This window comes from Leptonotus elevatus, chromosome 7 (assembly GCF_054856555.1).
Source record: "Leptonotus elevatus isolate MCC_2025b chromosome 7, RoL_Lele_1.0, whole genome shotgun sequence".
NCBI lineage: Eukaryota > Metazoa > Chordata > Actinopteri > Syngnathiformes > Syngnathidae > Leptonotus > Leptonotus elevatus.
In genome coordinates, this window is record NC_141245.1 from 8866503 (window position 1) to 8882782 (window position 16280).

Consider the following 16280-nt stretch of genomic DNA (forward strand, 5'->3'; position numbering starts at 1 on the left):
ACATGAATTATTGAAAACAAAAATCTTCCTTAAATCATGCGCGTTTTTTAAATTAATTGTATTTATTTTCGAGTCCGACTGAGCATGCGTCTTGGCCACGTGCTGGCTGTTACCGTGGCAACGGTTTGTTGACATACAACGTGGGATTGCTTGCGCAAAATGAGACTCAAGAGGTTTCTTCTCAGATATTATCCACCAGGTAACACAAGTCATTGTTCTTAAACTGGATCTGTGGTTCTTTTCATGGCAAATGCGCCTGTAATAGAAGGAAAGAATATCGCATTCAGTCTAACGGTTTCCCCCCCCCCCCCTCATAGGTATAATCCTGGAATATGACAAAGCAGGGCTACTGAGGACCAAATCAATCGACCTTTTGGATTTGACAATAGAGTAGGCTATGTGCATTGTTCATTACACATACAGTAAAATATCTACCATGCAGTTCTGGGCCGTAGCCTTATTGATTTGTGAAATGCAAAACAAAAAGAAAGAAAAATAACATATATATATATATATGTATGTGTGTATGTATGTATATGTGCGTGTGTGTATATGTATATACAGTATGTTTGTGTGTATATATGTATTTGTATATATATGTATATGTTTATATGTATATATATATATGTATATATATGTATATGTTTATATATATGTGTATATATATATGTGTGTGTATATATATGTATGTGTGTATCTATATGTATGTGTGTGTATATATATGTGTGTATGTGTGTGTGTGTATATGTGTGTATATGTGTGTATATATATATATATATATATATATATATATATATATATATATATATGTGTGTGTGTATGTATGTGTATTTGTATGTATATGTGCGTGCATGTGTATGTATATATGTATGTATATGTGCGTGCATGTGTATATGTATAAATATGTGTGTGTGTGTGTATATGTATGTGTATGTATATGTGTATGTATATATATATATGTGTGTATGTATATATGTGTATATATATAAATACATATATACAGTATATATAACCTTCAGTTATATATGTTAGCTGTTTTCCTCTTCCTCTGATTGCACTGAGAAGAAAAAAAAATCACCATCATATATTAGAAAATAAGAAGACAACAACTTAGTTTTGCTTTTGATTTGCTACTACGATGACCGGAAAAAAATACACCGTATAGTGTAGTCTATGTTTTGTTGTTGTTGTTTTTTTTAAGACTAGAGGAGCAATTTTTGAATGCCAAAAGCTGGTAGTTTATTATCATAATAATAATAATATGATGATGATAAGAAATGCATTTCACATTTTTAATACTTATATCAAGTTGCTATTCTTGTATTTTTATTTTATTTTTTTATGCAGATCCAACCCAGATAAGTTATTGAAAGAGATCATGCAATCAGAGCCTCTTATCACAAAATCCCGAGCTGAGCAAGTAAAAAAGCTAATCATTCGACTCCAACAAAAACAGAACCAAGAGGACCACAACAACTTCAGTTTTTCCAAGGTTTGTCTGTCTGTTCCCCTGCCCCAATTTCTTTCCTGCCCTGCCCTGTCCATGATCCAAATCCGAACAAAAGACTTGACTTCACAAGATAATTGAAGTGCTTGGTCAAGCCAGAATCCAAACCTTAATCAATTGTGCAAGAGATACTTGAAGTGTCACAGATTTGGAGTGCTATTCCAAGAAAAAGTAAGGAAATATTGTCAAGTCAAGGATCTGAGTCGTGACATTAGCAAGTCGCTGCTTCTTGTAAACACTAGAGAGCACTAGAGAGCAGCAGGCACACACATCGACCAGTAATAGTTATTTGTAATTCTGATAAGGCAGTAAAGCTGTTTAGAAATTCCTCTCCATGTCTAAAATGTTCATTCATATAAGCAGCATATTACACATATAACTTAGTGACACTAGTGAAAGAAAAGTTATTACAGTTATTCATTGTGTGTGTTGTTTTTACAGGAGCTGAAGGCACATATACTGCCTCTGACTAATGTTGCATTTGACAAATCAGGGTCAAGGTGATGTGCACAATTCTGCCGCCTCATGAAAAGCTTGCGTGTTCGTTGCTATCATCATCTTGTTTACTCTGCAGGTTTCTAACTGGGAGCTACGACAGAACGTGTCGTATTTGGGACACCGCCTCGGGCACCGAGCTGCACACACTGGAGGGTCACCGAAACGTGGTGTATGCCATCGCATTCAACAACCCCTTTGGGTAATAAGCATCCATAGCAAAGAATCTGAGAGCCGGCATGATTTTCAACTCTTCTATTGGGTTTCCACTTTTAAGTGCTATTCTGTCTTATTTAGAGACAAGATTGCGACTGGTTCTTTTGATAAGACCTGTAAGCTATGGTGTGCTGAGACGGGCAAATGCTTCTATACGTTTCGAGGCCATACAGCTGAAATAGTGAGTATGACCTGTTTGAAATAAACATTGTTAGCAGTAATCATTTGCATATCATACATTTAATGCACATGATTTGATCATATCTAACTCATGTTGTCTTACATTCAGGACATGACAAGAAAGTCTCAGAGAAATAATTTCCTATACGACCCAACTGTAAGTGTGATTTTTTTATTTTATTTAAATTTTTTTGTGTGTATAGGTGTGTCTGGCATTCAACCCTCAGAGTACACTCGTGGCCACGGGTAGCATGGACTCCACCGCCAAGCTGTGGGAAATGGCGACTGGGTGGGAGGTGGCCACTCTCACTGTGAGTCATCTTTTCTTTTCCTCTCACTGGCCTTGCTTTAGGCATTTAGTACATCAATACAATTCTTCTGTGACATTGTTAAATCGAACCCTGCAGGCAAGCAGACCCTCTCAACCTCACACACTCACTCATGAGCTCAGTGTCATTATTAGATTTGAATAAAGCACAACAATCTTTTCTGAATGGAACTCTTGGAATGTGAGTGTCAAGACTCGAAATATTTACTTTGAGGAGCAATTTTGCAAGTCGTGCCAGTCTTAGGTTAGCTTAGCAATTAGTGTGGCTTCTCAGTCTTTCCTTGTCATCCCTTCGTGAGAATGATTCTTGTCATATATGTTGCTTATTTGACGATTGATGATTTCATGGAGGTGACGACTGACGCAGGACTGGAGTGAGTCCACAACGTGTTTAGCCACACTAGTAGCTCGCAAAGTTTGTTGCTAGCTAGGCGGTTGTGGCGGTCGACCACCTACATTCCTGCGCATGACGTAAGTGCGTTGCGGCTTTAGCATGCGTACATCCATCCAAGTGAAGTTTTTTGTGAAAATCTCCACAGTTCGGAAAAACTTTAAGATCTGTGATTCTCAGTTTTGCTATTCATTGTGTTTTAGTGAAACACTAAATCTAGATTTTGACCCGAAAAATGCAACGTAAACTGCTAATTTTTACCCTTGATGTGAGTGTGAAGTCGGCTTGTCTTACCATGGAGCTGCTTTTGCTGCCCTCAAACAATCTCACACCATGACAACAATCAGTCTTCACAGACAGCAATCAATGAAGCTGTTTCATTAAGTTATAAAGTTCTGATGGGAAATGTCACCGTTTTTATTATTTATTTTTAATGCTCACTAAACTAATAATAACAACCAGAAGAGTGCATATTCTCAGTTGAACTATTTACTGTATGCCAGAAAGATCGAGTACACAGCTGTGGATGCGGAAGAAAGTCTAATCTGTCCAAAATGATTTCTCGGCCGCCCACCCACATGGGGGATGGCTCAGCCTAGGCCACGTGAAAATGTGTGAACTGGTTTCAACTTGATAAGTGCGCCAGAGTGCCGATAGATAAGAAGATTCCAAGCTAGGTCACAGCGACACAATGGTCACCTATCTAATCATTAAGAGGCCTAATCTAACAATATGTTTAGTGATTGATTGATGATCATTTAAAGCTAAATAATCAACGATTATTGGGTATTAACCTGATGGAGAAGAGACTATGTGATGTATTGTAATTTTCTGTGCTTGACTGCATTCAGGGTCATACGGCAGAGGTCCTCTCCTTGTGCTTCAACTCAGTGGGCAGTCAGCTCGTGACTGGCTCCTTTGACCACACGGTTATTATTTGGGATGTTGCTTCAAGAAGGTCAAACATCAGACTTGTTGCACCATTGTGTGAAAGAGTGCGCCGCCGCTGACCCGTGACCGTTTCTTCTTGCATTCTAAGGCGTGTCTACACGTTGACGGGCCACCAGGCAGAGATCAGCAATGTGCAGTTTAACTGGGATTGCTCACTGATAGTCACAGGCTCCATGGATAAAACGGGCAAGGTGAGAAAATGGATATTCTGTCAGTTACTGATTATGTAAAGAAGCACCAACATAAGGATCTTGCACTATAAGATAATGTTTGCAAAATTATTTTCCCTATTCTGCGCCAGCGCTGGACGATGAATCGAAATTTTATCGTGATTTTGATTTTGGCTTCTCTCGATCTTCAAAAAGTAATGATCGAAGAAAAACGGTTAATGTGCAGCATAGTGCACTGCATTTACAAGTCCCCTACGTTGTGAAAGTACCCTGAATGCACCATGTCGCTTATAGCGTACCGTAGTGAATCAATGTGATTCTGTTGTCCCTAATGGTTATTTAAGTTGTTTAATGACACTCCAGTTGGAGTTAACTTTATAACTAAACACACGACAATAAGAATTACAATACAGTTTATATTTAAATACAAAACATGCTTCGTTTTTAACACATCACGAGCCTAGTGCTAATGCTAATGCTAGTGAATGGAGGATCCCATTCAAATGCTAACAGGAAGTTAGCATCAACTTCGGGAGTGGTTTTCCTTCAGATAACGAATATTCACACACAAATGCTGTGAAAACACATACCCACAGGTGAGGTAAGACAACACTACTCAAAGGTACACATTCTTACAACAAGTTATTTTGATAGAATTCAATCTCAACTTTCTTCTCTTCTCATTGTAAGTGTACCATGGATTTACAGCACCACATTCCTCCTAAGAGATGGTAAAACCTACATGGTGGCGTAGGTGGTGTAATGCAATTTTGTAGATTTGGGGGTACAATCCGGGGTGGAAGGCTGTCTCCAGTCGCCCACGTCACATGCGCGGCTGACTACATCAAGTGCAAAGGGAAATCTTGCAGTTGACCTGTATAAACGCACTTTACATGCAACAATCTCATGCAAGCACGGACCGCAGCAAGTCAAATCCTGCAGTCAAGGACTGCATGTGCTTCGACTGTCATGATTTTAATGGAAGTGAGGAGCCTCTTCGATTGGCTGGAGTTGGCTGTGTTCCATTTTTATTTTGTTTATTTATGTTACTGTTTGTCGGTTTTGTGATCTCACGTTTGATCACGCGAGAAGGCTTCGTCTCACACCAGGAAGTGGTGCTAACTGACAAAAGCTTAACTGTTGACAGCTGAAACTCTCTTCACACAAAAAATGATGGTAATGCAATGAAGGCACTTTAGATTTACTTAATGTCTTCTTTTTACTGTTAGGCAGTGTTTCTTGTCGATATATTTTGCGCTGCATTTCTTTTTCAGGTTTGGGATGCAGGCAGTGGTAACTGTGTAGCCACCCTCGTTGGACACCAAGCAGAGGTGCTGGATGTGTGTTTTGATTTACGGGGTCAACTCATTGCTACAGCCTCTGCTGATGGTGAGACACATCAGTGTTTTATTAGACTATTGTTTTAGCAAACAGATGTACGTGCAGTCATGAAAAAAATGGTTAGACCACCTTGTTCTCATTAATTTCTTGTTCAGGCATTAGAGCCTGGTACGACTTAAGGCAGGAAAATGTCCAAACTATGGCCCGGGGGCCACTGGTGGCCCACCATCTATGTTTAAGATGCCACTGCCACTTATAAATGGGTAATGAGATTTTCGAAATATGCAAAGATGCAAATAAACAACAATTTACAACAATGAATAAATATAATTCAATTTTAGAAGCAAAAATAATTTCTTCTACTTTTTGCTCTGTCAAGGTCCGATTTTTGAACATGTCAGGCAAAGATGATCCTCAAGTAACGGTTTTAAAAATGGTCCACTTACTACAGTTTGCTCTTTTGTTGAGTGTAAAGGTGGGATTCGGCTGCTTTTCAGTGCAGTGCTGGATCTATTCTAGTGGGATGCAGGGCCATTGACCACCCCAAAATCTTGAAAATCGTTAAATCTTTGGCTTATCATCTTAAACAGAAAGCTGTTATTTAGCAGTTTATTAAATGGACTACAATATGTAATATATAATTGCTTGCTTGAGTGTCGAATAATTCTTTGCATTCTTCATTTTTATTTTTTTTTAATTTGCAGCCCTCAAACGAAAATGTTTGAAAGGGCTCGACATCAGCTCTTCAATTAAACTTTTGTGAGTTATTTTTGTCATCATATTTGTTCAAGCAAATGTACTTACATTTGTATCTGTCAATTTAAATGTACAAGAAAATGAAGAAACAAGGGTGTCAATAGTGGCCCCTGCTCTATTAAACACGGCCTCCCAAATAATTGCCAGGTTTATAATCTATTTGAATAAATAAATGATTTGCCTCAAATTGATCCCCTTGAAAAATGGTGGTCTCACGACAGGTGATGTAATTACTTTAATTATGACATATGATATGTCCACTTGTCATAGCGGACACATCAATTCCACAACAACTTTCATTTTCGTTTTCACCAATCTCTCTCTTTTTATTGTCTGGTGTTTTTGCCAGGCACAGCCAAAGTATTCAGCGCAACCACACACAAGTGTCTGACGACACTGGAAGGCCATGAAGGAGAGATATCCAAGGTGAGAGTCGCACGAGCACGATGCTGTTGACAGGCAGTCACGGGGGAGTTTGTGTTTTTCTTGTCTTTATATATTTAATTTGTATTTGTTTTTCTTGAGTTGGATTCACTCGTAAAGAACAGAAAATTGGGTTCCCTTCAATCAGTGCTTTCATTGATGTTACAACACTTCGAGTTTGGACTCCAATCATAAGTCACCACTAGGAGGCGCTCAATCAAAACTCAAAATGCAGTGGAGAGATCGAGGCCTATTTAGTTGAATGCAAATGTATTGACGTTAATTTCCCATTGCACGCTTGATGATCTCTCACTTCAGTGTGCTGTAGCACAGTGGTCGAGAATCACCGAACTGGTGAGATCAAGTCATGCATGACTTGGCAGAAATAATTCAGCTCTCATTTTGTTTTATTTACAGCATGTTTTACCAAACCATACACAGTAGCTAACTTTGTTTGCTTTCTTTTTGTTTCTCTTTTTCAAATTCATAACAAATGTCAGTTTCTTGTGAACAGGGGAGGGCTGATATCGACAAAATGAATAATGCACAGCTGGTTTCGAAACTAGAAACATTACACAAGGCCTCATAAAATATGAACCAGCGCACACTAAATATTGAATTATTCACTACTTGTGTTTGGAACTCTAAGAGTAATTCTTACCAGGATTACGGCTAACGTTTTTTTAAATTTTATTTGTATTTTTTTTAAGCTCTTGCACTCATGTAACGTTAAGCCTCAATCTGTGGCTGCAGCTGTTCTCTAAATTGTTTATTTGTAAACGGGCTGATGTTGACTGGAGGCCTGCATCCCTTTCAGCCTGTTGTATGCTCAGTGTGTCCAGTTGAGGAGCTTAGCAAACCTGTATGAACCAGAATACAGTTATAGAGTTGCAGTCCGTTGTGACGCTTCTGAAGGAATGACTTCCGATAATATCAATAAGGTTAGCCTCGCATTTCCCCTCCACATAATCAAACGTAGAGGAAAGGTCAAGTGCCTTATCGTGGTTGCTGTTTTGAAACACAGGTGAGTGAAAGCACTATGGTGTTCTTGTGCACAAATGTGCACGTGTTGTGTGTACGCAAGAGGTCCTTCTGTTTAGCCGTCAGTTATAAATAGACTGGCGGAGGATCAATCCAGAGGATTATGACTCTTATCTCTCTTTAACAGGACACCTTTCCTACCCCCCCCCCCCCCCCCCCCATGCTTTTTAACTGTGACGTTTTCCTATTTTTATTTGACCTAGTCCCCTTTTCTGTCTGCCTGCCCTTTTGTTTTATGCTTTTCTATTTAACGAGAGAATTCATCTCAATCACTTTTTAGCGAAAGATCATTTAAAAAAAAATTTTTTGCATTTCCATTTTCTCCATCTGGCCTTCTTCCTTAGTCACATTCTTGACACGTCCCGTCTGGGTTTGCTCCTTGGTGCTCTGTTTATATCTGTAATAAAACCATTCTTTATTTTCATGGGTATCTAGAGTAGCACTATTTAATCATGTCGTCCGTCCCTCGGTGTAAGAATAAACCATTCAGTTACGCCCGGGCCTAACACAATTGTCACAGTGAGATCTTCAAATTGGTCTCCTTTCTTTATCCTTCTTGATTAGTCTCATGGGCCAATGAAAGTTTTCACTACTTCTCACCTCCTTTTGTCATTTTAGCTACTACAAAATCCTGTGAATAACACTCTTAGATCCCAAATGGAGGGGTGGGAGTGGGGGGGTTATTACACAGAGATGGACACATCAATACATTTTTGCCAGTCCATCATTCGTTATTAGCCAGTGGCAAGGCCACCTTTCCATCATTGTCAGTTTGTCACGCCTTCATTGTTATTTTAAGCGTGGTTCAATCATCACTAGATTACTTTTTACAAAGATTAAAGCAGCGGTGGGCATGTCAATAGATGTCATCAGTCCGTAATTTCTCATTGACCAGCGGCCAGCCTGCCAGTCTGTCACCATTATTTTAACCACGCTTCCGCAATATAATCTGTAGGACGTATCAGCAAACTCAAACACATTTGAATTTATTTGCAAAGTATGTTCAAACGTATAGCGTAGCATTTTTGTTGTTGTCAACACCCCATGGTATTATGGGGAAAAATGCTATATTTTTAGCATTTAGCCTACATTTTATCAATATGTTCGAACATTGAGAAAAATGGAGCAAGCTTAGTGAATGGCAACCAGATGGACCAGCGATGTTCAAACTTTTTTTTTCTTTATGTAGGAGGACGAGAGGAGCCCGATGTATAGTCACTTCCCCTCGAACAAACACATGTGAGACACGCGGCACGTTTCGGTCTGTCGTTACTCGTTAGCAAATCAGGATTCTGTCTCAGTCTGTTAGTACTGACCTGGTTTTTGACGGTTCTTGTGACAGACAAAAACCCACTTCCCTCGGTGCTCTGTCAGATTTTCATAACTTCCCATCTGCCAGCAAAAGCACTGAAGGAATGACTACTTTTGGTATTATACAGGGGGCTCAATAAAAAACGTTTTCACATTCTTGAGAAGTTTACCAGTACCGAGGCAGTACTTGGGAGTTGTAAATAGGGGTGTCAGGCGATTACATTTTTTAATCATAATTAATCGCATGACTTCAATAGTTAACTTACGATTAATCGCAAATTTTTACATTTGTTCTAAATGTACAATCAAATGTACAGTAAGTTTTCATAATCTTGTCAACATAAAAGTGGGAAAAATATTAAATAGAAATATGGCTGCATCTTTTAGTCAGTGATACAGTAATTTCCTAATAAATCATAAAATTGAGTTTAAAAGATGTACTATAAAAAACAAGTATGATATTGATTTGTGTTGAGGTAATTTTTTCTGTCACTAGATGGCATAATTTATAAGACGGTGACAGCTGAATGCATTTTTCTTTTCCTATTAACATCTATCTAATCATGAAGTAACTTGTAAAAGTCTACACATTTTTAAAATTGTAAAATACAACTTGACCCCAGTCTCCACAAATATATGCATTATTATTAAATGTATTACTCCTTAATTTTGACATGGACGTGTCTGCTGCGTTGTGACTGGAATTTCCCCAGTACAGACTTTCCAAGTAAGGGGCGTTAAAGGAACTTTAAATTAACACACTAATTTTGACAGCCCTAAAATAAATAAATAAATAAAGTAGAAAGGTTAGGTATGTGAAATGAGCATACGTTTTAACTTGGATTTAAAGCATTTGCACTTTATTTGCTATGTTTTGAATCTATATTATTCACTCTGATAATGAATACCAGCAAATCGGGGGACCGTGTTACACACAAGTGCAGACAAAAAACAACTTTCTAAGGGTCAGGGTGTAATATACACGGGTGTGTGTTATTCACAGGATTTTCAGTTACCTCCGCTTGAATCTTTTATTGAGCGACTGAATGACTCGGCCTCTCTTGTTAGATCTGCTTCAGTCCTCAGGGCAGCAGGATTCTGACTGCCAGCTCAGACAAGACTGCTCGCTTGTGGGATGTTCAGTCCGGAGTCTGCCTTCAGGTGCTACAGGGCCACACCGACGAGATCTTCTCCTGCGTCTTCAACTACGAAGGCGACACCATTATCACAGGTACAGCACACCCACAAATGTCCCGCATTTGGCAACCGCGCACGTCTGATAACGAGTGTTGCATTGAGCGGCGAACAAGTCCTAGCGAGCCCGTCACAAATTGTTAATTGCACTTGTCCCAGCTGTGCAGCCACCTGCTCGTGTTTGTGTGCAGGCAGCAAGGACAACACGTGCCGGATCTGGTGCTGACCCTTCTCGGGAGCCGGTTGACGTCCTCGTGTCACAACACTCCGATTGGTGTCGCATATATGCTGCTGTCGACGGCTTCGTTCGAGGATGAGCAGCTCATCAACATACATTGTTGACAGTATCAGCGTGACATTGAAATGTTTGTGCAAGGGCTTGCAATTCTTGATGTAAATCCCCAGCTTGTCCTCTTGACATTCACATTTCTGTCCATCAAAAATAATATTTTTTTTCCCCCCCATTTGAGCTCAAGGTCATCTTGTTGTTTCCTCTTTCCCGACTATGCTAAAGTAGCTTAAGCTAATTTCTTCCAGGATTTAGCTTTCACATGTGGTTCACTGATATCAGCTTGGAAAAGAGGCCAGTGCATATCCACCATGTGTTTGAGACTTATGTGCACTCAGGGAGACCAGAAAGATGATTTGACATTTGTTTTGTGTTCTGTGAGAGTACATTTGCAACCTCAGATTTGTGGTGACTGCTGCTGCTGTTTGGTGTCCCTCCACTTTGGAACATTTTCATTCAAATGAAAGCTTATCCATGCATTTTGGCTGCTTTGCTTTTATGTTTGAAATTTTGTGTTAAGTAAGTCCCGGTGAATATCTCAATTTGCTAGTACTGACTCATAAGACAAATGCTCCTAAATAAAGCCTTGCAGTTTGGATTCAACCAAAATTGGATAACTGGTACTGGTCATGGTTGAGTGGGAAAAATCTGATGCAGACCAAAAAACGGGAAATTATTGCAAGCTCGGAGTGGGGTTTACACATTTGTCCAGGCTGCTCAGTACAGTACTGTATGGCTAAAGCAACAATAAGTTAAAATCATTAAAGGGCAAGTCAACACGAAAATGTTCTTTACATTAATATTTTCTATGTATTCCCACTTGTCGTATTCTGAGTAGTATTGAATTTTGTGGAGTAAGCAGCAAAATGCACCCGTTTCGATCCATCTCTGAAGGCAGCCATTTTGTCACTTGCTGTCAACTGAAAATGACATCACAGTTCCTCAGGGCTCAGCTTGCGAATGCCATAGGAGCAAATTAATTTTCAGTACCAAGTGACAAAATGGCCGCCCTCTGATGGATAAAAACAGGTGGATATTTCTGCTTATTCCACAAACGGTGTATTACACAAAATAGCAAAAGCAAATAGAAGGTACAGCCTAAAAGTAGTTGTTTTTAACAGGTGTACGTGAAGGGACTTGCCTCACAGCCACATGCGGAAATTTCTCCAAGCATGTTCGTCATCACAGGTCATCCAGTATATCATTTATTGGTTCTGTTTTGACTCGATTACACTCTTTTTGACAGCTATGTTTTTGTGTCTTCAATTGGTGAGTCCTTTAATTTTATTTTCATCTTATTGCCAAATAGATCAATACAGAAGGCAATCTTACAAGTGTTAGATTTGCGTCACATCACAGGATTTTTTTTTTTTTATTGATCTCAAAAGTTAAATACATTCACTTATATAATGACATTTTACAGCTGAGTTGTGTGCTTCTGTTAACACAAGAGTACCACAAAGAAATGAAATTAACACACCAATTCCACTTACAAATTCAACGAACCGTACTTCCTGACCATAAATGCTAAAGAGTCCACTAGTCCAAGGTGCTGCAGGTCCCAACGGTCAATATATATATACAAGACAACAATCTAAGATCTGTTCTCAAGTAACACATATTAGATCTCAACATAAACCATTAAAGTCACAACAAGGACATTTTGTTGGCTAATGAAAACAATATCATAGGCATTATCTTAGATGGAAATGAATGCATAACGTGATTTTATGTCAACAGCAACCAGCATGGAGCCTACTAAACAGTTGGAAAGGTGCACATGATATTGGAACGTGGAATAAACAAATGAACCAACACATTTTTTTTGCTTGTACGAATCTGTGAATATACTCTTAATTATTGTGGGTATAATATACTCTGGAGCAGTTAAAACCTGCTAACTCTAATCTCTTAATGGCTTGTTCACTCCCAAAAGGAATGTCTAACCCGTGTTCCTTTGGGGTGTATGAGAGCAGTGACCGACAGAAAAGCAAACCTCCATGGACGGAGAATGACAGCAGTGAGGGAAAGCGCATTTGTCAAGTTGGCTGATCACTTTGTGCTCTCAGCTTTGGAAGCGAACACACTTGGTGAGAAGACAAGCGTCAGTGAGGAAGTGAGCATGCAGGCTGGGGACAGTCACCCACTTAACAGGATCTCTAAAAGCCAGTCAAACAGGCTGGACAGAGACATGTCCGCACTCTCCTCATGAAGTTTACAGAACTGAACCACAGCACTGAACAAGTCAGCGATCCGCCATGACTTCTGGGAAATCAGGTGGACCACCTTCTGGAACTGACAGAAAAGACGCACCAAAGTCAAATGTACAATAACAAACATTTGTTTTCGCATACAAGCAATTGTCTGCCCACCTTGACAACCCTTCTTTCTTTGGACTTCTTGAAGTAGAGAGCCGGAAGGCCCAGCTCGGAAGCCGCGATCCACTGCAGAGCCACTGTCACCTCCGAGTCCATGCAGTCCGCTTCCAGGTCACAGTTTACCACGAGGAGCTCCCTGACATGACCGCCACCACCTCCTGCTGTCCTGGCTGAGCTGCTCTCTGAAATGTCAGTCATAAATTAGCCACCACAATTCCCTGTAGGATCTTCACAGGGCACTCTAATTTGGAATCATTTACAGTCGGTTTCAGGTTCACAAAATGAGGTAAAGGCAATGCACAGTCAATGAATTGGAGGGTTTAATCCGAGAAATCAAACACGCTGAGCTCTATTTTCATAGACCGGCACCCACGCGTGCGGCATCATCTTCATTTTTGACAAAATATACTAGATTTTAGACTCACTAAAACCAGGTCTAAATGGTGATGCAGGTGGTGCAATGTGATTTTTGCTTATGATATTATGAGTGATACAAAAATATTCACAAAAATCAATGAAAACACCCTTTATAGCCTGGACATAATTTGAATTCCTTGTAATAAATAAATAAATAATAATTAAAAATAAAATCTAATTATTTTAAATATTTTTTTTTTTTAAAGTAGTGAAAATATTGTCTGGTAAATGAGTTACTTTTATTATGAACTAATTCAATTACTAACTCAGCAACTTTTTTTGAGCAAGCAACCAGTAACTATAACTAATTACTTTTATAACGTAACGTTCCCAACACTGTCATTAAGACATATTCAATACCAAGTTCATACTTACCAAAGTAACTGTCTTTGGTTGCTGATTGGTCACAATTCTCTGACGCTGCACTGTGAACACAAAATAATCCAGCCTTAACAAAGTAGTCTTTGTCAAAGTAGTCTTTATTCCACAAAAAAAAAAATCAACAGCAGTTAGGTTTTTTAAAAACATATTTATTTATTTTTTGGCAGCTGAAGTCATCACTATAATGATTTAACTCATTCACTGCCATTGACGTCAAAAATTCATTTGAACTATTCCTATTAGTTAATTTTTTCCCCACTTTTGTTAACAAAAGTATGAAAACCTAGAAAAAATTATTGTACATTTAGAACAGATATACAATTTGTGATTAATATATTTATAATATTATATATATATAATATAATATTTTCTTCTTTTGATTTAAAGTAATTTTAATTATTATTATTTAATTTTTTTATTTTTTTTTAAAGAACATTTTAATAAAATTAGGGGCATCAGGCGATTACATTTTTTAATCATAGTTAATCGCATGACTTCACTAGTTAACTAACGATTAATCACAAATTTGATATCTGTTCTAAATGTACAATATTTTTCTCTCCTAGGTTTTCATACTCTTGCTAACAAAGTGGGAAAAAATATTCAACTAATACAAAATAGTTCAAATGATTTTTTGACGTCAATGGCAGTAAATGAGTTAAATCATTATAGTGATGACTTCAGCTGCCTGTTTACCGCATTTTACACGAGAATATGATAAAAGGCATGCAATTGTCAGTTACCTCATTTCTCTGCTATGAGATGGCACATCAGAGAAAGTCTCTAGATCGGCCACGCCCACGCTTGAGCCACTGCTGGTCCCATTCCTGTAAACCATTGAGGAAACAATAGATTATCTTACTTCCACATATCCTGCCCAATCACTGACGACAATACGCTTTGGTCAAATCATATTGCCCATTAGCTGGCGATTTCCATGCGGCAGCATGGTTGGAGAGCTGGTGATATTTGAATCACGGCAAGCCTGCCTGAAAATGAGATTTGGAGAGAGTCGGCGTGGAGTTGATGGACCAGCCGGGCTGGTAACCAAGCCATTGTGTCACATGGTTTGAGGATGAAGTGTTAAATTAAACATGTTGATGGAGAAGTTGGACAGAGCAGTGTGGTTATGACGGTACGCTTCACAATTGAGTGCACATCACAAGAAACATTTCCTACGATGGACGATTAGTGACTGGCCTCTCAATTTGCCATCAAGCAAAAGGCTTTTGGGTTGAGAAGTCATACAAATGTTCTCCAATGGCGAAAGCTGAGCACTGTTGTAGGTGGTCACGTCTTGTACAGGGGCTTTGCGGAACTCGCTGTCTGAGCAAGCTGGCATGATAGCAGCAGCAGCAGCAGCATAAAGCAGGGAGTCGATTTCGGATTGGCACAGGAGTCAGCAGCAATGGGCCAATGACAGTGAGGTGACAGTGGGGAGCAGCAGCCTCATTAGCATTTAATCGGCAAACAGCACTTACTGACCCCTCACTCAGCTGGATAAAACTACTGGTCTCTTCGGGGGCGTCATCCTCCGTGTTTATGTGCGACCAGCTTCCCATGCTCTCTTCACTGCTCGCGCTCATTGAACGCTTGTCCCTCTTCACTACTTTGGCCGCAACCACAGCTGACCTGTCCCTTTCACTGCTGGGAGAGCAAAATGTGATCATTTCATCACCTTGGTGTCCTGATGTCGTTTCAGTGCAGAACACAAAAAGGTAGCTAATTTGTCAGCATATTTAACACATCAACAAACTCTACTCCTTCAAGGGTATGCCTGTATTTTCAGCGCTTTCTAGCACACTGATCAAATTAAGTCCTGATCAAATGATTGAGGGCTGTCAACCTTGACAATACAGGAGAAGAATCAATTGTTGCTGAGTGACTGGTTGCCAATCTTACATTAGGGACAGAGACAAACTCAGATGCTTGTAACATAAACAGGAGAATGTCTCCACCCTTAATTCATTATTCAGCACGTACAGTATTAATTTAAGGAATAGCATTCCATTAAAATGTCAAAATATCTTAACTCAGTCACTCCCAGCTGTTTCCACTGAGGCAACCCCCTTCGCTCCCGGCTGTTTTACTGGTTTTGCACATATTTTGCAAGGCCCACAGAATATTGTGTTGTATTGCTATAAAAAACATGGATTAAAGCCTCTATAGTATATTTGTGTCTGTTTCCGTTTTGCAGCAATTAGTAGTGATGGGAAAATGAAGCTTCATGAAGCACTTGTGATATTTTTTGACTCCTCTAGATGGCACTCTTGGTTGAAAGATGCAGTGGGAATGTAATCAATTTCCTTTGCAATAGCCTTGATATTTAAACCAAGAGCACCATCTAGAGGAGTCAAAAAATATCACAAGTGCTTCATGAAGCTTCATTTTCCCATCACTAGCAATTAGCATAAGAATATAGCTAAGTTTCATCATTATTCACAAACCTGTTGAAAACACTGGGGAAAAGGGCTTGTTGCAACATGGTCCTGGTTAATCTCGTATACTCTG

General features: G+C 39.2%; 2 protein-coding genes across 7 annotated transcripts in view; one reads left to right on the forward strand and one right to left on the reverse strand.

Annotated features, from left to right (window-relative positions):
• Window positions 1–110: 110 nt before the first annotated feature.
• Window positions 111–12391, forward strand: daw1 (dynein assembly factor with WDR repeat domains 1). Its single transcript, XM_086080379.1, has 13 exons — window positions 111–199; window positions 318–390; window positions 1348–1492; window positions 1949–2007; window positions 2082–2204; window positions 2300–2399; window positions 2602–2709; window positions 3969–4075; window positions 4157–4259; window positions 5513–5627; window positions 6685–6761; window positions 10179–10341; window positions 10496–12391. Exons 1-13 carry the CDS (start codon window positions 160–162, stop codon window positions 10528–10530), a joined length of 1248 nt encoding a protein of 415 aa, XP_085936505.1. The 5' UTR covers window positions 111–159; the 3' UTR covers window positions 10531–12391.
• sphkap (SPHK1 interactor, AKAP domain containing) overlaps window positions 11952–16280 on the reverse strand; it is a 118566-nt gene continuing 114237 nt past the window's right edge. For 5 of the 6 annotated variants that reach the window (XM_086080374.1, XM_086080375.1, XM_086080373.1 and 2 more), the window contains 5 exons: window positions 15255–15416; window positions 14513–14596; window positions 13764–13813; window positions 12966–13153; window positions 11952–12888 (listed from right to left, as the gene is read on the reverse strand). In XM_086080374.1, coding sequence (XP_085936500.1) covers window positions 12733–12888; window positions 12966–13153; window positions 13764–13813; window positions 14513–14596; window positions 15255–15416 — 640 coding nt within the window. In that variant the 3' untranslated portion in view covers window positions 11952–12732. The remainder of the gene's footprint in view (window positions 12889–12965; window positions 13154–13763; window positions 13814–14512; window positions 14597–15254; window positions 15417–16280) is intronic. The other variant, XM_086080378.1, reaches the window with a different exon arrangement.

Bases quoted from the DNA above. Each gene is read 5' to 3' on its own strand.
- daw1 (XM_086080379.1), top strand. From the start codon at position 160: ATGAGACTCAAGAGGTTTCTTCTCAGATATTATCCACCAG. The intron at 1,493-1,948 runs GTTTGTCTGTCT...TTGTTTTTACAG, and splicing joins ACAACTTCAGTTTTTCCAAG to GAGCTGAAGGCACATATACT. The intron at 2,008-2,081 runs GTGATGTGCACA...TTTACTCTGCAG, and splicing joins TTTGACAAATCAGGGTCAAG to GTTTCTAACTGGGAGCTACG.